General features: G+C 38.5%; 1 protein-coding gene across 1 annotated transcript; it reads right to left on the minus strand.

The window, feature by feature from the left end:
- Positions 1–1,875: 1,875 nt before the first annotated feature.
- Positions 1,876–20,803, minus strand: pias2 (protein inhibitor of activated STAT, 2). The gene is made up of 14 exons (XM_042489065.2): positions 20,649–20,803; positions 18,261–18,442; positions 17,279–17,366; positions 17,150–17,200; positions 16,824–16,914; positions 16,591–16,725; positions 16,343–16,448; positions 15,552–15,625; positions 13,957–14,117; positions 13,045–13,178; positions 12,173–12,359; positions 11,875–12,011; positions 11,729–11,766; positions 1,876–7,670 (listed from the first exon to the last, which is right to left on the minus strand). Exons 1-14 carry the CDS (start codon positions 20,687–20,689, stop codon positions 7,452–7,454), a joined length of 1,644 nt encoding a protein of 547 aa, XP_042344999.1. The 5' UTR covers positions 20,690–20,803; the 3' UTR covers positions 1,876–7,451.
- Between the last annotated feature and the right edge of the window lie 2,181 nt (positions 20,804–22,984).

The following is a 22,984-nucleotide window of genomic DNA, read 5'->3' on the forward strand; positions in this document are numbered from 1 at the left end:
GTCAACTCAAAACCAGAGTAAACGCACGACTGTAAAACTCATACAGAAAATAAAATCCACTACGCTACATCGTCTGAGTGATAGGCATAATGTTTGCTAACTGTTTTCAGCTGTAATTGTTGATTTAGCAGGGCTGTGCTGAGGATGCGGGCTGACGGGGTAACAAGGCTCCCAGACCGCCGTGAGGGGGAGAGCTCCCTGAGGAGGAGCTCCTCCAGCAGTGCAGCACCTAACAAGCCTCCCAGCCACCTCCCCGAGAGCAACAGCTGCTGTTCATCCCAACAATAATTGGGATCTTGCCTCCGTCTACCATCCGCTGCCAGTCAGCACCACGCCACGCCACGCCTAATAAAGGCTGTGTACGTGTGGAACTTCTTCTGCTTCTGTCTTTGTGAGAACCTATTACAGCTGAGAGGAGGATTTTGTTGTTGTTGTTCAAATTAGAGGCGCTTTAGCCGATCCTCCCTCCTTCAGGAGGCTGTTTTAGGATTGGGACTTGGCTAAAGTGTGAAGGTTAGAACTGTAAGTAAGTGGTAAGTAAGGGGTTAAGATGTATGTCTGTCTGTATGTGTGTGTGTTTGTGCGTGTGTGTATGTGCGTGCGTATGTGTGTATTTATGTGCCTTTCCACTTTATGTTGACATAAGTATGTATTTGTGTTTTATGTGTCTCTCTGTGTGTGTGTGTGTGTGTGTGTGTGTGTGTGTGTGTGTGGTCAGTTAGATTTTAGTTCAAATCATTCAGATTTCTAGTGGGGCTGTCTGTCAAATGCTATTTTTTTAATCCCAATTAATGCAGCATTTATTAGCTTGTTGTCTTGTTTTGTATATTTTCTTTTTGTTCTCTCTCGTCTTTTTTGTTTTTATTATTATTTTTTGTCTTTTCTGGGTTTTTTGTGTTTGTTTCCTTGTCTTTTCTAATTCTGGCATTTGTATAACCTAATGTAAACCTAATTTACTATATTTTTTAAGGCAAACCACCAAAGCAAAATTCCTCATATGCAAAACCTACTTGGCAATAAATCTCATTCTGATTCTAATTTAAGTTGGTGGAATTGTTAATGGAAAAAACAGCAGGAGCACCTGAGTTTCTGTGTGAGATGCTATATTTTGACTGGTCGATGGGATGTTGGCTTTTCAGAAAAAACTAAAATGTGTCATGTGTAAGGCCAGACAACCACAAAACAGACCTGTGTGTGTGTATGTGTGTGTGTAAATATAAAATTACTAAACAAATGCAGATCATTTGAAGGTGACAGGGAAAACCTCATGTACAAATGGTCAAAAGAAGCTGGCCATGACAGTAATCCCGTCTATATGTTTGAAAGTTTTGCATCAAAGGCAGTCTTGTTTTTGTAGTGCTTGCTGTTTGACAGCAAACACACACCTGAGGATGGCACTGACCTCAACTTAGCCTCAACCTTCACCAAGTCCACGTCTGATCGTCGGATCTGATTTCCCAGGTTGACTTTTCCCCCATTTAGCCTTGGCTTTCCCCCATATTTCCCCCCTGCAGCTGGCTCTTTGCTGCCATATGACCTGACATGTTGAGTGTTCAATGATTAATTTGGCCTGGTGGCCCCTGACCATTTCACAAAGATTAAAAACAGCACATCCCCACGGTTGACAGGGGGTCACAGTGTGGACATTTTAATGTACTAAAAGTAAAAAAGTACTAAAGAAAACTTGCTGCTGAAAACTTTACTAAAACATCGCATTGGTTGCATTGTACCATTCTTTGAACATTTTTTAGAACCAAAAAACCTCTAAGAGGCAATGAGCTCCTAGATGAATGAATCTAGTTTTTCGCTTTTTGTAAAGAACTTGTTTACTCCTGGGAATAACAAACCTTTTACACCATTTCCAAGAGTAACATATTTTAACTGAATAAAAAAAGAAAACTTTTAATAATAAAAAAAACACCCACACATGGTACCACAATTCAAATCGCTTAAAGTTTACAGATAAAAGGAAACAAAGACAATTTTGTATGAACCTCGTGAGAGTGAAGCAAACCCCAATGAGTACTTTTCTCTGAGTCAGTTAACATGATGTCACGAGAGAGCCGTCTGAGTGGTTTATGTTTCAAAGTCTGTATGAAGAGTACAAAATAAACATTTTAAAAAAATCCCATGGATCCACTTCACAAACATCTGCCTGCAGGTAAATAAAGACAGTCTCAGAAGTCGAATCAGTAATTTCACCAAACAGTGACCTCTATGCAAACACTCATCACTCACAGATGTTTTCTGTGTGTGACTAAAGTTGCTGTAACATTGGGAAAATAATTTGATGTTGTTACATCTCACACATGTTATTATTTATTAATCTATACTTATTAAGGGTTGTAGGTCACCAAAATTACAACAAAAAAAAAATGTTGTCCCCTGGTATCTCTACATGCAGACAGTTGAGGTTTTATTTGTCCAGATTTTTCAGTCTCTGAGATTTCTGCCTTTGCCTAAATACAATAAAGGAGAATAGAATTTGGCAACAGTTTTGCTGACAGTTATACTTGTTGTATACTTGTTAAAATTAGGACTGTCTCCAGTCTGTGAATCATCCAGAGTAACAGGACAGCCCTGTTTTCAGAAATACATCAAATGGACACAAACTCTTTAACAATGCATTATGTAGTATCAGACACGAAATGTGTTAAAATTTTGTACTTGCTTTACTTTTGCCCCCCCCCCCCGACATAAGACGTTATAGTCTTTCCTTTGCATTATAATAATAATCCTTGTGTGCACACATTTGCAAAAACAACCAAAAACGCTGTAGTATGCATGCCAGGCCGGTAGTCGGTGGTCTAACTTTGTAATGAAACACCATAGAAGACCACAAGGTGCATGGGTGCAATCTGGCCGTGACATCACCGTCACCAGGGACAGGTGGGGTTGTGTTTTCAAAAGATTACACTCTGGAGTGCGGTTTCAAAAGTTTGCGTTTTCTTGTGGAGGATGGCCAAACCACAACAAAAGTTTAATGTTTCATGCGAGAACTGTTGCCATGTAAACGGCCCTTAAGTATACGAAGTGAGAAAATGTGGGCAGAAACTGTTTGTGTCCCGTTTGAAACCAAAGTTCAATGTAGTTCCATGAACTTACCAACCTCACATAACAACGCTAAGTACTTCACAGAGTAAGTACTTTACTGTGAAAAGTAAATAATTTAATGTGACTTACGTACAATACATGGTTATTTTAACCAAAAACTAGTCTTTCCCTAAACCTAACCAAACTGCCACTGTTTTACAAAACCGCAACCATTCCTAATAGATTTTGCTTTGCATTTACATTGTTTTTGGGTTTCCAGCACGTAATATTGACACATTTCATGTCTTCCACCATTTAATGCATTGTTAAGAGGTCATGTTCATTTCACATAATCATAAAAATCACAATATTTGAAATGTAATGTTAACATAATTCTGTTAAAACTGAATTCTCAGCGACAGATACCTCAAAACCTGTTGGCATATACCAGAAACAATCGCAATGCAGGATACCACCAGAGCTTATCTTTTTTTTTTTTTTTTTTTTTTTAATTTGGTTGAATTGACCGTTAACATGAAATCATCAATGATCATAAGCATAATGTTGGAATACTTCGAATAAAACACTGACCCAAAAGATGTTACACATTAGCCTAACTTTTACAGCACATTTGTATTTCAGTTCCAGATACTGACAGTGTTGTTTGTGTCAGTATTTCCATTCATGCAGTTCATCAAGCCCAGAAAAAGTGGAGTATAGGTCCCTGAGATTGAGCTCCTGATGGCTGAATGTCCACACGCACAGCAAGCAATCCAGATAATGAAGGTGTGATACAATAGCTGCCCTGTTTATCTTTCTTACTTCTTACTGTCGACTGTGAGAAAATGGGCTTAAGGTGTCAACGCTGAGCGAGTGTTTATGCCACGTTCATCCATCCTATAGTAAAACACAGCATCATCAACGTACAATAACATCCAAAAATACCAGAGGCCAGAGTTCCGGAGAATTACAGAGTGGACTTTTAAATATTAACTACAAGTAAGATGATAAAAACTTGAGATGCTAACAAACTCTTTCATTTACATTACGTCAAAATCTACTGAACTGTCTCATGCTAGTCCAAACTGATGCACTCATTTGTAAGAAAATTTCAAGGAACAGTTCAAACATTTTGGGAAATACTCTTGACTTTCTTTTCGAGTGGGATTTAAGAAGATGAACATTAATGTCTGTTTTAAGCACAGAGTTGGAGTCAGGATGTGGTTAGCCTAGCTTAGCATGAAGAATGGAAGGAAGAGGAAATGAATAGGCAGGTGCAGACATGTCACAACTAATAGATCTTCTATTTTTGGAGCAGAACCGTTCATTAGGAGCTCTGCTGTGATATATATTCCATTTAGTTATTGACTGCTTCATGCTCTTTGGGTACAAAGTTCACTCTGGGCACAGATGGAGCAGCAGAATATCAGGTGCAGTCAAAGTGAAACTTAACTGTTCATTTTGCAGGGTTTAAAAGTCAGCTGTGAACAGATTGAGTTTACCGACCCACAAAAACATATGACTTTAGAGAGGGGGCAGAGAATGATACAAAAGGACACAAATGGATTTCTAAAGAAAAAAAAAGTTGCTGTCGTTATGGGTGTTAGAGGATGTGGACAAAACTCCAATAATGCAACATGCAGTTTGCTGCAAGTCTGACAGCAAGCAGATAAAATGGGATTACTTTTCAAAAGCTGTTTAAGTTTATGATGAAACATGACAATAAAGTTGTCTTTGTTGTTATCTGATACCAGCTAATGCATAAAACTATTTGTATAGAGGCAAGTAAAAGTTGACTTTGGGAAAGAAGATTTCTGACTCATTTCCCCAACCAGTCAATGAATTCTGATAATTACCCCTAAAACCATAAATTGTACATCATCGATATCAGCAGAGACTGGTTTTAAAATGAAAAGTATTATATTCAATATCTCCATTTGCTGGTGGACCATCACCATAAGAATATGCAGAAGAGAGCTGATTATCAATAAACTTAGGTGGGGAAAAAGTCGATACATTGATTTCAGTAATCCGCCAAATAAGTTGTTATATATCAGCAAAAATCCCCAAATCATGCATCCCTCCTGTGATTCACATATCTGTCTTTGTTTAAGGAGCAACAAATAGCACACAGCATGTTTATCAGTGAGCTTTAGAGCTGTTAGTAGGTGTATTGTTTAAATCTGAGCACAGCCAGACAAGCTGTTTCCTCTGCTTCCAGTCACGCTAAGCTAGAAAACCACATCATGACTCAAGGTCTGTACTAACACAGACATGAGATTGATCGCCATCTGAGGATCTCACTCTCTAAAAGAGAGCAAATGAGCATATTTACCTAAATTGACTATTCCTTTTAATGTTTTTCTCCAACAAAACAAAATCATGTTTGCACCTTCAATAAGCAAATAAATTGACCAAACACAGAGGAAAGAGATTGGATTTGGGAGGCAGAGTGGTACGGACCAGCTGGAATCATTAAGCGAGTACGTGAACTACATTTACAACTCTAGATAAATTATTATTGCTCTGACTAAATTACAAAAGAACGTAGAAATGAAAGTTGCCATGTAAAAATCCCTCGTGGAGTAATGACTGACAGCCATTAGAACCAATAAAAACATTTGTATAACTGACGTGCCTTCCATGTTTACAGTCAACAGTAGCTTTACCGGTCCAAAAGTCTTTTTCACCAAGGACCCTCCTACGTCCAACCATCCATTCATTTGCATCATGGATGTGTGAAACAAGGTCCTGCTGAGAGCAGTGAGTCCAAGCTCTCCTTCCACCTGTGCAGACTCTGTTCTGTGCTAATGACGCACACAGTTCAGGTCAACCAGGCCAGAATTGGCTGAAGTCAGATTTACATGTATGCTCAAGCAAACAAATTGGTATAAATGAAGAGTTCAATGTTCTAAATATTTTCAAAACTAGAGCAACTACAAAAAAAGTATTAAATCTATCTTTCTGCCAGGAAAACATCTACTGAGCTGAGGATGGAAGGGATATTAAAATATTTCTGTCTGTTCTGTTCTGTTGGGGTCATGATACTGCATGATGAAAAACAAACTAACAAAGTTCCCCAGGTAATATCTTTATATGGGCGCTGACACAAATGACTCCTCAAAATGTGAAAGGATTGCCAGTTCCACTTATTTCAAAGTATATACTCCCTGGCTGGACACGCAATGGCACAGAACCAGCTAAAGCTAAATATCAAGGAATATTGGACTAAACCAAGGATAAAATACTAGGGAACATTTTACCAAATAAAGGCTACATCACCAGAGAAAACTGGACTAATCCAAGGCTACACTACTGAACACTGGACTAATCCAACTCTAAAACAGCAGGGGATATTAGACTGAACCAAGGATAAAACAGCAGGGAAAATTGGACTAAACCAAGGCTTAAACAGCAGGGAATATTAGACTAAACCAAGGCTAAAACAGCAGGGAATACTGGACCAAACCAAGGTTAAAACAGAAGGGAATACTGGAATAAACCAAGGCTTTAACAGCAGGGACTATTGGACTAAACCAAGGCTAAAACAAAAGGGAATATTGGACAAAACCGAGGCTACAACACCATGAAACATTGGATTTATCCAAAGATAAAACAGCATGGAATATTAGATTGAACCAATGCTAAAATACCAGGAAACACTGGACTAAACCAGGGGTTAAATACCAGGGAATATTGGACTAAACCAAGGCAAAACGTCAGGAAATATTGGACTAAACCAAGGCTGAAAAATCAGTAAATATTGGTTTAACCTAAGGCGTCAACAACAGGAAACATTGGCCTAAACTAATGCTAAAATGCCAGGGAATATTGGATTCATCCAAGGCTAGAACACCTAGGAACATCGGACAAAACCAAGGCAAAACAGAAGGGAACATTGGACAAAACCAATGGTAAAAAGCCAAAGAAAAGGTTAGATTAATCCAAAGCTACAACTCCATGAGATATTAGAATAAAACAAGGCTATAACTGCAAGGAATATCGGACAAAACCAACGATAAATACCAAGGGACTTTGGACTAAACCAAGGTTTTGATCTAATGTGATTAAGGTTTGTATGAGAGCACATGAGAATATTCCACAAATGTTGAAGTCACATAAACCTCAAGAGAAATGACAATTCACTGACACAAAATGTTGTCCTTGGCCATTAAAACCATTTATCATCCTCCTTTAGAGGATAGGATGTAAAACCCATTTGCAATTAAAAAACCCCAATGGCAAAAAGAAACATGCCTGAATACAGTTTAAAAGATCATGAAAATGTTCAAGCCATCAAAGTGCTCATGTATACCAATTTGGGTGCTTGGGTGTAAAAACTCAACATGACATGAACACGTAGTCCACACTAAGAAGGCCACAGAAAACGGGCCTGAAAAGGTCCAGTGAGACGTGGCTCAGTCTAGCGAAATGATATCTGATATGCTGCTGTCCGTCCCGCCCCCAACGCCCCCTCCTCCTGTGATGACCCGGGTCTCGTGGAAGGAGCTGGCAGCATGGGTGCTGGTATCGTAGTGGCTGCTGGAGGATGACACCAGGGCTGAGCTGGTGCTGGCTGCAGCTGCACTTTGCATGCTGTTCGTCAGGTTGTCCAGGAACATCGGTGGCCGGTAATGCTGTGCGGGAAAAACAAGGTGATCAGGATTATTAAAGCCTACTGAAATGTCAGAACTCTTCAGTACGTATGAACTGCTAAAATACAACTTTTCCAATCCAATGTATGGCAGTTCAACTCGTTCTAATCCCAAGTCGTCACATGTTGCCACTTTGCAGTTGACTTCCACATCAACATATTATGCTTTAGTATCCTTCTGCATGTGTAACACTGCATGTGGTTATGTTTGGCTACAAAATCACATGGCAACCAACGCCAGGACATTAACAAACACACATGCTGGCACAGATGGTTAAGATTTGGAAAACAGGCACACGGTAAGGTGTAAAAAGAAAAGAAAAAAAACAGACTCCTGCATGAAAGTCTGTGGTTTGTTGAATACATCCACCACCCCTCCCACCTGCCCTTGCGCCCCTTAAAGCACGCCTTTACCGGCAGCATTTCAACCAGATGTCGTTTAGTGGCGTAGAATGCAAACGTGACAGGTTTCATCTGGCCGCCTTCTCACATGATCCGCGTATCATGCTGCTGCGGCAGGTGCCATCCAGTGGCGTATTATAACTTTGCGTACAGTTCTGTCTGGCTGCGTTCTCACCTGACGCCATCCAGCATTGAATCACGCGGATGTGAAAGGTGGCTTTTGAATTCAGGATCTTACACTAAAAGCGGCTGTATTTAATGAATTTAGAATGAGAACAGGCTGGACAGTTTCTAGAATCTCCATTTTTTAGTTGTATCAGCTATAGATAAATTATAGTCAAAAATATTTAACTGCCAAAGAGCCGCAAAAACTTATTCGGGCTTAAAGAGTAACTTGGTATTTTTCAACCCGGACCCTATTTTCCCATGTTTTTATATCCAAGTGACTTACCAGAACATCAGTTTTTGAAATTGGTCCAGTATTGAGCCAGACTGTTGCAGCAGCAGCGGTGAAGCAGGCTGCAATGAAACCCCTCAGGCCAGAGAAACTGAGCATTGTCCATTTATGTTGACTGAAATTCCTGTTTTTTTATTGACAGACTTAAATTGTTATTCTAAGTGTCTGACAACATTATGGCAGGGTCCCACACAGGTCCACCTCTTTGTTAAAAGAAAAAAAAAAGACAAAAATCCTTTTTGTTTCACCAGAAACAGCACAGACATTGTCATTGTCAAACCCTCCGGACTATTTAATTAAACAGAAAATTTTATCACTGTAAAACACACCTTCACAGAAGAAAGCAAAAACTCACAAAAAATCATCTTGGTTCATCTTTCCACTGTTCAAACAACCTCCAACTTTGATTTGGTTGAAATAAACCCTGCATTCACCCAGTTAGATGTGAAAATATGCTGCTCTATCCATGCTAAAATAAGTCTGGCGGGTTTGGCAATAGTAAGTTTGGGGGATGTTCCTGTTTAAATAAAATAGTTTTGTCTTTTGAACAAAAAGGTCCATCTCTGGTTATCATCGAAAAGGGCACAGAATGAAAGTAGTAGTTCATACTCAAAAGTGTTTCAGCTGACAAAAGGTGATGACATATCTCTATTAAATATTGGACTTATTCATACTGTTTGCCAAATGATGAAAATTAAACCTCTACACAAATTTGACAGGGGATTCCAAAGACTCAGTATATCTACCTCAGAGTATGCCTTTGTGGCAATCAGGATCCACATGAACTGAACCTCTAGTAAATGTGTGACCTCCAGCTAATTTTGTTTGTTTCCTGCATCCTTCCTAAACGGAGCCTACTTGTGTTGTAAAAGGGAAATTCTTTTTTTTTAAGTCAATCTTCCTGTAAGTTGTTAAAACTTGACCTTGCCACTTGAGGTGATGCAGTCAACAGGGAGATCTGGCTGCTCTGTGATAAGTTATGTAAGATACCAAAGGGATACACACACACACACATATATATATATATATATATATATATACACACACACACATATACGTACATATATATGTATATGTATACACACACACACACATATACATATTTATATATATATATACACTAACGTTCAAAAGTTCGGGGTCACTTAGAAATTTCCTTATTTTTGAAAGACAAGCACTGTTTTTTTCAATGAAGATAACTTTAAACTATCAGAAATACACTCTATACATTGCTAATGTGGTAAATGACTATTCTAGCTGCAAATGTCTGGTTTTTGGTGCAATATCTACATAGGTGTATAGAGGCCCATTCCCAGCAATTATCACTCCAGTGTTCTAATGGTACAATGTGTTTGCTCATTGCGTCAGAAGGCTAATGGATGATTAGAAAACCCTTGTGCAATCATGTTAGCACAGCTGAAAACAGTTTAGCTGGTTAGAGAAGCTATAAAACTGACCTTCCTTTGAGCAGGTTGAGTATCTGGAGCATCACATTAAACACATTAAACGCTCAAAATGGCCAGAAAAAGAGAACTTTCATGTGAAACTCGACAGTCTATTCTTGTTCTTAGAAATGAAGGCTATTCCATACGAGAAATTGCCAAGAAACTGAAGATTTCCTACAACGGTGTGTACTACTCCCTTCAGAGAACATCACAAACAGGCTCTAACCCGAGTAGAAAGAGAAGTGGGAGGCCCCGCTGCACAACTGAGCTACAAGATAAGTACATTAGAGTCTCTAGTTTGAGAAATAGACGCTTCACAGGTCCTCAACTGGCAGCTTCATTAAATAGTACCCGCAAAACGCCAGTGTCAACATCTACAGTAAAGAGGCGACTCCGGGATGCTGGCCTTCAGGGCAGAGTGGCAAAGACAAAGCCATATCTGAGACTGGCCAATAAAAGAAAAAGATTAATAGGGGAAAAGAACACAGACATTGGACAGAGGAAGGCTGGAAAAAAGTGTTATGGACGGACGCATCGAAGTTTGAGGTGTTTGGATCACACAGAAGAACATTTGTGAGACACAGAACAACTGAAAAGATGCTGGAAGAGTGCCTGACGCCATCTGTCAAGCATGGTGGGGGTAACGTGATGGTCTGGGGTTGCTTTGGTGCTGGTAAGGTGGTGGATTTGGGTAAAGATCAGGGTAAAAGGGATTTTGAATAAGGAAGGCTATCACTCCATTTTGCAACGGCATGCCATACCCTGTGGACAGTGCTTGATTGGAGCCAATTTCATCTTACAACAGGACAATGACCCAAAGCACACCTCCAAATTGAGCAAGAACTATTTAGAGAAGAAGCAGGCAGCTGCTATTCTATCTGTAATGGAAAGGCCAGCGCAGTCACCTGATCTAAACCCCATTGAGCTGTTGTGGGAGCAGCTTGACCGTACGGTACGCAAGAAGTGCCCATCCAGCCAATCCAACTTGTGGGAGGGGCTTCTAGAAGCGTGGGGTGAAATTTCTCCAGATTACCTCAACAAATTGACAGCTAGAATGCCAAAGGTCTGCAATGCTGTAATTGCTGCAAATGGAAGATTATTTGACAAAAGCAAAGTTTGAAGGAAAAAATTATTATTTCAAATACAAATCATTATTTTTAACCTTGTCAATGTCTTGACTATATTTTCTATTCATTTTACAACTCATGGTGGTAAATAAAAGTGTGACTTTTCATGGAAAACACAAAATTGTCTGGGTAACCCCAAACCTTTGAACGGTAGTGTATATATATACACATATATATATAGTGGCTTTTAGCTTGTAGCACTCTCACGTTTTAATCACTTTGAGCTACATTTTTTGTATGACAGGCGTTATACAAATACCGATTATTATTTTTATTATTATAAATTATGTTAAAGAGGAGGATGTGAGGATTTTTTAAAAATAAACATTCCTATCTCCCTTGTAAAGGTTGACTCAATTTTCAAAAATCAGTATCAGTGTCTTTATGGAGAGAGTGTTTAATCCTTGCTCGTCAGATCTAATTGCTGTCCTCTTCGTATTACTATCCAGGCTAACTATAAAGCAGTTTGAACAACAGTATGAGCTTACAGTGTCTAAGTAGCAGTTAGAGGCTATTTTCTGTTGCTGTGTGATTCCTGATTGAGACTGATAACATGAGAGAAAACATGCATAGTGCAGCTTCAAACAGTAGAAAACTGCACAGCACTTACCTGAGGATCTGCTTGAATTAAGGAAAACAAATCCAGACCTATAGGAAAGAAAAAAATGAAATATTTTCATTAAATAATCATTTTAATTAGATTCTTGTGAGTTCCACATAGTAACTTCTTATAGAAAGGCTATCCAGTTGACTCACTCTGCATGTCTGTTGGGATGGTGGCCAGGGTGGAGGGGTGGAAGGGGACTGCATAGTCAGCAAGCGTAGAGGTGAGATAGGATGGGTCCAGGGCCTGGACGTTTGGCACGCGCACGGTTGGCTGGTAGGTCAACACTCTGAGAGAGAACAGCAAGCTTTTACTTCAACAGTGTGCTCCACATCTAAGCCTTCCACAAAACAGCAAGCTGTGACTAAAGTGTGGAGATTAGATGGCAAATTGACAGTATTTGAAGAAGAAAGATTGGTGCGTGCAGGTCTGTTTATGAGGCTCGCTTACCCCTTTGCATGCATCTCCTCGTTCTTGGAAATGAAAACGCAGCGTTTCTTCAGAGGAGGATCTGTGTCCTCTTCATCTGAGGAAGAGGAGGAGCTTTCCAGAGTCAGATCAATCACATCCGCCTTCTTGGTGGTGCTAGGCTCAGTAGAAAGGGGGACCACTGAAGACTGGCGCAAAGGAGCTGCGGCTAAAAGACAAGGGATCGAGGATAAGGCTAGTACTCATGGTTCCTACGACATAAGGCATGCCAGATTTAGGAACGTGGACAATGGATCTCTGTGCCACAGAGGAGTAACCCTTTGAACCTTGAGCAAATTGGCTTGATTTCTTACGAAACATGGAAAGAAGGCAATGAGCTAAAACAAAGGAGAAGACCCGGAAAGAAATTAGTTTAAAAAAAGAACAAAAAAATTACCTTAAAATTCCTGATTAAAAAAAAAAGACAAGACAAAAAGAAATAAAAAAAACAAGTAAATGACCTAAAAAATGTGCCTAAAAATGTATAATAATTCAAAATTTTCAAAATGTAATTTTGATAATTGTACATGCAGTTTTTTAACAACCTTTTTTTTCTAAAACATTTTTCCCTAGCATTTAAAAAAAATCTAAACCAATTAATTTTTGCAATTTCTGGAACTTTTCTTTACAAACTGCTCAATGCCTTTTTTTTCAGTGTTGTTGAAAGAAATCCTACCAATTTGCTCTGGCTTCAAAGCTTTAATTACTTGCAAAAGGTACCAAAACACAGCACCAGAGAAGTGATGTCACTGCAGTTTTCAAAGTGTTAAGATATATCAGGCTGTGATACAAACACAATACTTGACAATTGGATCAATTCAAACCTTCCCCAGATATGAAGATGACATACTTACTCTCAATTTTTTGAACTGACTGAGAGGGGACTTTAACGGCCTCTTTCTTTGGTCTCATGGGACACCAGGTTCCGTCCTCCTGGAACTTGATTTCATCCACGTCTGAGCAGTCATTCAGGATCTCCAGGAATAAGCTGGACAAAAACAAAAAACTTCAGTCACAAGTACACAGTAATTAACTAGGCACACGAGCAGACTGACTTTGTTTGTGGATTTCCTCAGCTTCTGATCCATGAGCCTGTTTTTAGTTTCCAAAGCCCCCATGACCAATAGAGACTTCTGAGTGGTAATATGAATGAGCATGAGAAATCTACAAATTAATCACACTTATCCTTGTGTTAAAATTAGAGATATTCCAATCAAGTTATTTGGCAGTGATCCCAGAGCTTCTGTAAAATCTCATATTCAAGTCCAATACAATTATCATATTTACTTAAATGTTGATTAAATATGTATTTCACACAATGAAATAACCTGTACCGCCTTCTAATATTCACTGTGTTTACATGATGTTAGACAAAGTTGAATCATTGTGTTAGTCCCGCTAAAACTGGCATGGACTGTTTGAATGAGTTTCAATGGCACATTTATTACAGTATGAATGTAACAATTTTGTTTCCACAGTGTATTTAAGATTTATTGTAGGAGCTGAGCTGGAAATTTTAAAATTAAACAAAAATACACAATCTTGCTGAAGTGTATGCCATATGCATGAACACAGCCAAAATTATCAAAAAATGAAGAATGAAAAGTGCGGATAAAGCACAAGGAAACATGGATTTTCCTGGTGACATGTTCTCATCACTTGTTTTACTGGCATAACAAGTAATGAGAACATGGCACTGGATAAACCTTTGCAGAGGCATCAACTGGTCATTATTTGTGTGTTGTGGTTGAATTTTTTTAACTCACCCATCAATGATGAGACTCTCATATGCAGCCTTCTTGTCGCACACAGGACAGATCCAGGTGGGTTTCTTCTCATTCATCTGCAGGTAGAGGGCAGCATCAAAACACTGCAGGTGAGAGCAGGTCACCGCCCGGCACGGCACTGTCAGTCGCATCTTACCCAGCTGGAGGACAAAAAACAGTGATGTCAGTCAAAGCAAAAGAAATTTGAAAAAAGGTTTGTTCTCTGTGCACAAAGCTCAATTCACATAAGTTCCCAAAATAAGAGAGAGTTCTGGAGTGCAGAGTTCTTGCACTCCTGAAAGTCTCACAGACATGTGCATATGTGCACTTTTTGACTAATGTGTCACTCAAAAAAAATCCTGCACACTGTGGATCCCTTGTTCTCACTTTATAAGACTTTCATCACTGGCCAGGGTGATAAAACGATAATCATGGTTTGTACAGATGGGAGCAAATCGAATCCAAGGACCTTCCAGTCCTTTTTTAAGCATTAATGTTTACTTTCAAGGATGAAATTGTTTTCTCCGCAACCATCTGTTGAGAGAGAATTGTGCAAATTTGTAAATGGAGCAAAGATGCGAACAGAGCCTAAAATTACCTAATATGAATTAACTGATTTTTATTTAGGCAGGTGATTGGCAGATAACAAAAAAGCAGATTAATTCACAGCAGAGAGAAGCAGCATTAAAACAATTCCCGAATCCTAAAATAATTTATAATTCTGTTCTCCTCTCAATTATAATCAAGTCTTTTTAAAAGACCAGGTTAAAAAAAGATCTGATTTTAAATTTATTCCAGTGCTTAAATTTCTGAGTGTCAAATTCAGGTACTTAAAGCACCTCAAGCACCTTGTACGAACCCTGGAAAATGATCTAAATATCATTTTCGTCAATAGTCAGTTTCAGTTTAAGTCAGTTTTATTCATAAAGCCCATTATCACAAATCACAATTTACCTCAGAGAGCTTTACAGCATATGATCTTAGATCCTTACATCAACTAAGGAAAAACTCCCCAAAATAATGATACATGATGTTCAATAAGAAGGCAAGACCAGCCCTATTTCATCACGTAAAATTTCACATAATGAAGGTCTGAGAAAAGACACTTTATAAATAAAGTAACAAAAAGTGATCAGCAGCTTGCAGGAATTTGCGACTCTTCCACACCTCTATTAAAAAACCTGTGACATTGTTCTCTTTTAATAATGGCAATGACAAATGTCGTGGACTCCTGTCATCAGTAAATTCATGTAAGCAAAATAATTATGTTATCACAGCCAATACACTGAAACATGACTTGTGGTCTCAGCGCTCAGATAGTCATTACAGGCTACAGAAATGACAATGGTCTCCTGTTCTAGTGCCTTTTGAATGTAAAAGTACTGCTGCATGCTGAACTGTTTATACTTTGGCGCCCTCCAGTGGTATTTCAAGGAAAAGAAACTGTGGCAGAAAGTGCCCTAATCTGATTCATGGACAACACATACAGAACACCAATTCTTATCACATTTCTCAACAAACAAAAATGTATGCTGTCAGAATAATTTGAAAGTTGCTGTAGTCACACAAACAGTCTACACTGATGTTTCATTTACCGGGCACATGAGGGAGACTCGAAGGCTTGTTGTAGCAATCTCACTGTCTGGATCTGCTGTCAGCTTCTCTTTAACTGGAACACAGAGGCAGAGGAAAGAGATTAATTTAGATGGTGTAAAATATGCCAAAACAAAAGATAAAAATAAATTCATTGAAGCACAGGGGCCCACTTTACGATGGATTTCAACAAATGTTAGGTGCTGATCTCTCATTTCAAATCAGTTTGAGACCTATTTCTCAGTCCAGTTGGTATTATGATGAAAAGGTCAATTGCAGCTTTAGGAAGTGCAGCTTAAGACACCAGTGCTGACTAATAACTGATAACCATGCTCAGTCTGATCACAGAAGCTGACCAGAGAGTCTACATGCTCTAAAGCTGTGGTTCTCACACTTTTTTGAATGGGGGTTGGGTTGGATAATGCTGCTCCTCACAATAAATGGATAATTAAACATACATGCAAAACAACAACGGTGTCAGTGTCTTTGTGCTGAATCCCCACGTTCAGGATCGCTTCCCAGTTCCCTCCGTGTTTGTTTGTTTTGATGCCGTGCATTGCGTAGACGCGGATGGACGCAAAGTGTTATCAGATGATGTAAACGAAATAAACGATACACCATAATATAAAATGACACACTTTTTTTTTCATCGTCAGACGATGTATTTTGTCATATCGCACAGCTCTGTTTAAGACCTATGGTTATGTGTGACAACCTCAAGATAAAACTGCTGTTACGTAAGTCCTAGTGGGCAACACTGAAGTGGTGTGATAGTGCTTTAGTGAATAGTTACTCAGTGCTCTGGAGTGGTCTGGGTTTCTGATGCCCTTCATCCTCAGCCTCTGCAGGAGCAGCGGTGATGTCAGCTGCCTCACCAGGTACACAGACATAGAATAGGTCTGAAAAACAACATGACATCAAACAACCTTTACAGAGATGTCGCCGTTACTGTCGACAAACATGGCGTCCAACTTAAGCACATAAAAAGAAGAGAGAAAAAACAAAAAGATAAAAAGGTTTAAACAAAGTTAATGTTCTTACTTTTCCAATTTCAGGTGCCCATGTCACTGAAATCTGATTGGGGACTGCAGAGGAGAGCCGCACAAGGGAGGTAATGTTCAGAGGTCTTCCTGGTCTCTTCTGTTCCACGCCGTTTTTTGGTGGTGGTGCATAACCCTACAGGAACAAAATGCTTTGTTAGTGTCTGTATGGTAAAGCACTTGAGTTGGATGGGATTTTTATTGGAATTGCTCTGGAATAAAACAAGCACTTACTGGCAAAGGAAAAAGTTTCCCATTGACCTTTATGCAAAGACTGTTTGGGTAGTTATCCTCTTGTGGGCAACTTGTTTCTGACAAACAAAACCTGACAATGCAAAGAAACATTTAAGAGCCTGGATATATATCTAAAAAACATGAACAACTCTTTGCTGATACATATATTTTAAAAAGATATCTGTAAATATAAGTGACATAAATGAATATTCAGCAAAGCAGTTATGACGGATAGTGTAGGTGCTCAGTTCTGAACCAGTGTTCCCCGATTTTAGACTATCTGTTTGGTAATCTATTGTTTAAAAAAAATGTCTGTGCATTCTCACCTCAGTTGAATCTGAACCATATAGTCCCTTCTGCCACCTGGTAGAAAGTCCCTGTACACAAACAAGGTTAAACATAGTAAAACTATTGACATCACAAACTGTGGCGTGTTTTTCTCAAAACAGTCTTACCTGGATATGCAGACTTCCCGAACTTGCTGTGGTGTCAAGGCAAAGATAAAATATTTTTCTTGGTGGTACCTCTGTGCAGGACTCGCTCCTGAAAACACAAATGATGATTGTTGGTGACAGAGTATTGTTCTTCAGATAACTTAAGTACCATGGCTCAAAATACACACATAGTATAATTTGTGACCTTTATACATAGCACATAGTTCACATGTCTGTACATTTTCAGATAGTAAATCTGCATTTATTTCCACCTTTCCATTTCCACCAGCATTCATTTACTTCCACTTTTATGTTTTAATATTTTGTCCCACAGCACTATGTGACTGGATAGACTTCACAAATCATAGCCTATCAGCACTGAGGGCTGCTGTGCCACAGAGAGGCCAAGAGACTGGACCTGCGGCTCCGGTGAGAGAGCAGAGCTCTGGTGTACGTAAAGACAGCAGATATTACTGAAGCTGTAATTATCACACCTTTCTTTACCAGTCATGTCCAAAGGCCCAGGGGCCAAGTGTGGCCCTCAGCTTGTCTTTCAAAATATATGACTGAAATATTATTAGTTATTCATGCATGATCACTTTGATTTAATTTTCCTTTTTTTAAGAGTACTGCATACGTTCATTTTTTTTTTTTTTGGTGTAGATTACAAAAAGTTAAAATAGTACACTCTTGGTACAATTGAAACTTTTTTAACCAGCATTACATACTGTATATACTCTTCTTTTAATGTCTTTTTTTTCTTCAGAAAAATGTATTTCAAAAAGTAAATCAAATAATATAAAGTAACAAAAAATAAAATCTCTCTCTCTCAAAATCCCTCAAATATGTTAAATTGTTTTTATACAACCAGCCAGAAAATAGCTTATCAAAAATGCCACATTCAAGTAATATTGGAGTTGTCATAATTACGGGTCTCTGATATAGACAGACTGATAGATAGATTGATAGACTGAGACCAGAGTGGAAATAAAACACCACAGACCTAGACTTGAAGGCTTGATTAGGACGTCCAGCAAGTCATAGAAGGGCAGGGGCTTCATCTGCACATCAGGGTGGACAGGAGGGAGAGGCGCTGGCTGCTGGAGATTCATGATGGCTTTGGTGTCGTGCCACACAGATGTTTCACCAGTCAACAGGCTCAGGTCTGTGTTACAGGACTGACTCCTGCAAACAGAGATGTTACAGTTACCCCTCTTACATCAGAGCGCAGCGACTTTACAGTGGCCAAACACAAAAACAACTGAGTCGGAAACACCTGCTCTCATGGGATCCAAGTACACACCTGCTGCCCTTACAGTCATGTGTGTAAATGTAAACAGACAGATAGATAGATAGATAGATAGATAGATAGATAGATAGATATTAGGGTACACCTCTTAATCAATTTTTGGATTAATAGTTATTTTGAAAAAATATAAAAACTTTAATCATACCCAACAAATACAACTGCCACACACTTTAAATAAGCAAACATAACATCCAGTTAAAATGAAACACAACAAAGTTGAATAGGTAAACATGTATGATTGTCCAAAACCATTTCAGTGATAATCTGAATAGCAATCACACTGACCAAGAGTGCTCTTCTCTTAATGACTAATAATTGTGGCCATTGAGTTACCTAGATTTGAATTATTTTTAAAGTTCAGGGAAATACACAGTTGGCATCAGGACACACAAGACAAGATTTTAAGTTCAATAACTGCATAGTAATTCCATAGTCAGTGGGTAAATAATGGTGACTTCAATATTAGCCAAAATAATTATATGTTTTTAATAATAATAATAATAATTATTATTATTATTATTATTATTATTATTATTGTTTTCCCATAATCTAGCAGTCCTATAAGCAATTATTAAAATCAATTAACTGTTTAGGAAACTTTTAAAGCAAAACAGCACTGCTTCAAGATTCTTCTCTGTTTTTAGCTTGTTTTCACAGTCTTCTTTGACAGACTAATTTTAATTTTGGAACTGTTAACAATTAATTAAGAGAATAATCAATTAATTGAAAACAATTGTTAGTTGTAATCAGGGTTGGAAATGAACTTTTTGTCCACCTGCCACTTTGGCTGGTGGACTCGAAAATCTACCAGCCACACAACAGATACCCATTGTTTTTTTGGCTGGTGAGTAAAGGAAATCTAGCAGCCACTTGCATATTTTATCAGAATTTGGCTGATGTTAATTTCCACCCCTGGTTGTAGTCCTAGCATATTGTATGGAAATGTGGCATCATTACAGATATTTTCAAGAACACACGACCTGTCTGTTTGAAAAGCTTAACAGCATCCCTTGGGTTTTGCGTCCATACTCTGAGCTTAATGTATATCTACATCTGTACTTGCTTTATAAATTTGTTCACCTTGTCATTTTCATTGAAAAAAAAGACAATTAAAAAGAAATTTAACAAATACGATCTCCGAGGCTTTGAATGAATACAAGAGTCGCATCAAACGCCAGTACACTGGTAGATACCTATTAGCAAACAAAGTAAACAGAAATCCCAGGAACATGCTTCATATGTTTGGATCGACTGATGGATAAAGTAATTTCTGAAAACAGCCATTATTGCCTCCCAGCTGCTGGAGGGACCAGGGCAGCTAGCGGAGGGGCGGGACTCTATCCCCCAGCATTCATAGCAGCTGTAGTAACCAACAAGACATCTAATGCTTGTGAGCGAGGCCACCTCTTTCATACTACCTGAAACCGCCCCAAGTTATGTACAGTGCTAATTCGATTTTGAAGCGGACACAAACAACACGTAGATCAGACACAAGGCTGTCACTTATCTACGCAACAGCAAAATCTCCCTTAGCTCTGTGTTTGGAAAGTTGTTCACATCCAAAAGTACAAGTCAGAAATTGAACAGGGTTGTTGAACAGATGAAACAAATCGATATTGATTGTGTGTAATGTAGCTAACGTTAAGGCACGTAAAGTTGTAATTTTTAAGATAGTTAAGCATATAACTTTTGGCTAACTGGGTGTATCGTCGTGATATTAACTGCATGTCGTCGATATCGTACAGAAATCATTGACATTATTAGAACAGGTTACTTAACAGCTTTAAACACTAACATAATTAGACAATGACATCGTAAACAAGCAATAATTCAATATGGTTTAGGCTAGTTGCAGCGAGCTAACAAGCGACTGGCTTGTCATAAACTGTTAGCATTGAGGCTAACAACCGAAACGCAAACGATGCGCTATGAAAATGCCTATTTCTGCCTAGTTATGCCCTATTCTTTTAGCCCGTCAACTCGGAAAGTTATATATCGACCAGTTTCTTCGTTGTGAGCTCTCTTTATATGTTGTTATGTTGACAGAAGTAAGTCAAAATCAGTGTTTTTCTTTTAGCCTACCCGAAACTCTTCCCACTCCGCCATCTTGTTGTTCCGGTCATCCCGCCCGGCGCGACTACTTCCAGGTGACGCCACAGCTGTGCGATGGAAGTCCGGTGCGGGCTCGTGCGGGCTGCGCAGGGACGGAGCCCTGTAGTGCGGGGTACCGCTTGTGTCACCAACCGAGGACAAAAAGGGCCCCAATTGAGTTTTTATTGGGAAGACCAGCTAGCAATATTTGGTTCTAAAAACGTTCTGAGAATGGTACAATGCAAGCAATGCAATATTTTAGTAACGTTTTCAGCAGCAAGTTTTCCTTAAGTTTCCGGAGCGTTCTTCTTAAAGTTAGGGTGTGTAAACATAAAAAAAATGTTCCTTTAAAAAAAAAAAAAAAAACATACTCCATTAAATTTCATTCTCATTAAAAATGCTCTGTAATCTCAAGCCTCAATAACATCTTCTGAATAATAACATGCTTTGAAAATGTTCTTTTGTCCTCATATAACATTGTGGGAATGTTATATAATTGAACATTTTATAATCTGTCACCTCTCAGCATCATCAAAACATCCTCAGAATATTGCAGTTATACAGTTAGTCAGCATTTAATCTTACAGGGACATTCTTTAAAAGTTTAAATAAATCATAATTTAATTTTTTTTCTTTAAAACATTATTGCAGCTTGTAGATAAGGTTAGCAGATGTTGTGGGATCCCTGCTAGCTGGGAGGGCTATTATTCTGCACAACTATTTACAAGACACAATTCCACTTAAAGATCCCATATTGTGCTCATTTTCACATTCACGTTTTTATTCTGGGTTTCTTAAAATAACCTGTAGGGTGCAAAGTGCATGTAATTTCTTTGTTGGCTTTGTACTTTTGGGGGGAGCTTGTTTTAAGGTTGTTGTTGGGTTTTTTTGTAACTTTTAACTCATTTCTTGTTCATTATTGGACAATGTCTTATCTCATTGCCTTCTCCCTGCGTTTTTGCAAAAAAAAAAAAAAAAAATCCAAGAAATCAAATCAATTTGCTCAGGCTTCAAGGGTTAAGCACCAAGTAGTGTACAAAGCAAGGAGGAAATAGTTTTTGTTTTTGTGGCTGTGATTCTGATGGAAATTTAATTAGCAGTTGCATATCAGTATAACTGTTAAGTATAACTGTTGTATTAAACATCCATACCTGTAGCTCTGTAGAAAATGAGGTGTCATGTTGTTGAACATGTTTTTAGACTCAATTGGATCATTTAAATAAAAATTAATATTCCTCTTCTCCCCTCACATCGCACAGCTGCAGCTCAAGTGTTTGACAGTTTATGTACATGCGAAAGAGAAACCTGAATAGAAAAATAAATGCAAAAAAACTCCACTTATTCTGGTGACAGAATACAAGCATAGGTGGTGTAGATTTATAGGCCCTATTGATCCAACATAGGAAAATAAGGTGGTACAGAAATGTATTTTTACACTTCAGTGACATTGTAGCCACAAACTCTTCCATCCCTCATAAAGAACTGTGTCATATGAAGCAGAAACAACCCATTACTCACATGACGTTCACGGAAATCCTCACTGAAGTTTGTGGCTGTTTGCTGGACAGTAAACCAGACCAGCCAGACCATCCAGACCTGCCACACCAACCTCTATCCCTGCGGCTATAAACCCATTAGGAAAGGTCGAAAAAGGCCCCAGAGGGAAGGCTATCCTGTGTTCAATGCAACAACAAACAAAAAAAAGACAGAAAATATGACAGCATGCCTTATTGTAGACTGTTTTGCTTTGTGCATGACGATGGTGCCTCTGCATGATGTAATGGCTCTATAGATATGATATGTAGACCTGGAAATTAGTTAAAAGTATGTATGCTAGTATGTAGTAGTATTTAGAGCCTTGTTGTCTTGTGTGACCACTTGGACAAATGTTGACTATCCCTTTAATGCCCTCACTAAGAAAAAAGAAATGGCGAATTTGTTTTTCTTAGCATTTTTTGGCAATAATAACAAAAATCAATGTTTTTATTTTTGTGACAGATCCCTTAACACCTGGATCGACATCAGTTTTCTTGTGCTGCGTCCAGCCTCCTTTCACAAGCATTTAAACCTCTGAAACTGGGAAAATTGGTTTGATTTCTTCCAAAAAATATAATGAGCAACTCGGCAAGAAATGTTGATGTTGTTGCTGGTAGTGGTGGAATTATAAGATATTACCAGGGGAAACTATATTACTGATTATCTTAATTATATATTCAAAATTATGTAACAGAAACAAAAAAATGGAGACTTGTTTTTCACTTTCTTGAGATGATTTTCTTGTTTGTTTTTGCATCTCTTTCTCCATTGCTTATTTAAAGGGTATTTTT

The sequence above is a fragment of the Plectropomus leopardus genome, chromosome 4 (genome assembly GCF_026936395.1).
Source record: "Plectropomus leopardus strain MGB_pleo_1.0 chromosome 4, ASM2693639v1, whole genome shotgun sequence".
NCBI classification, from domain to species: Eukaryota; Metazoa; Chordata; class Actinopteri; order Perciformes; family Serranidae; genus Plectropomus; species Plectropomus leopardus.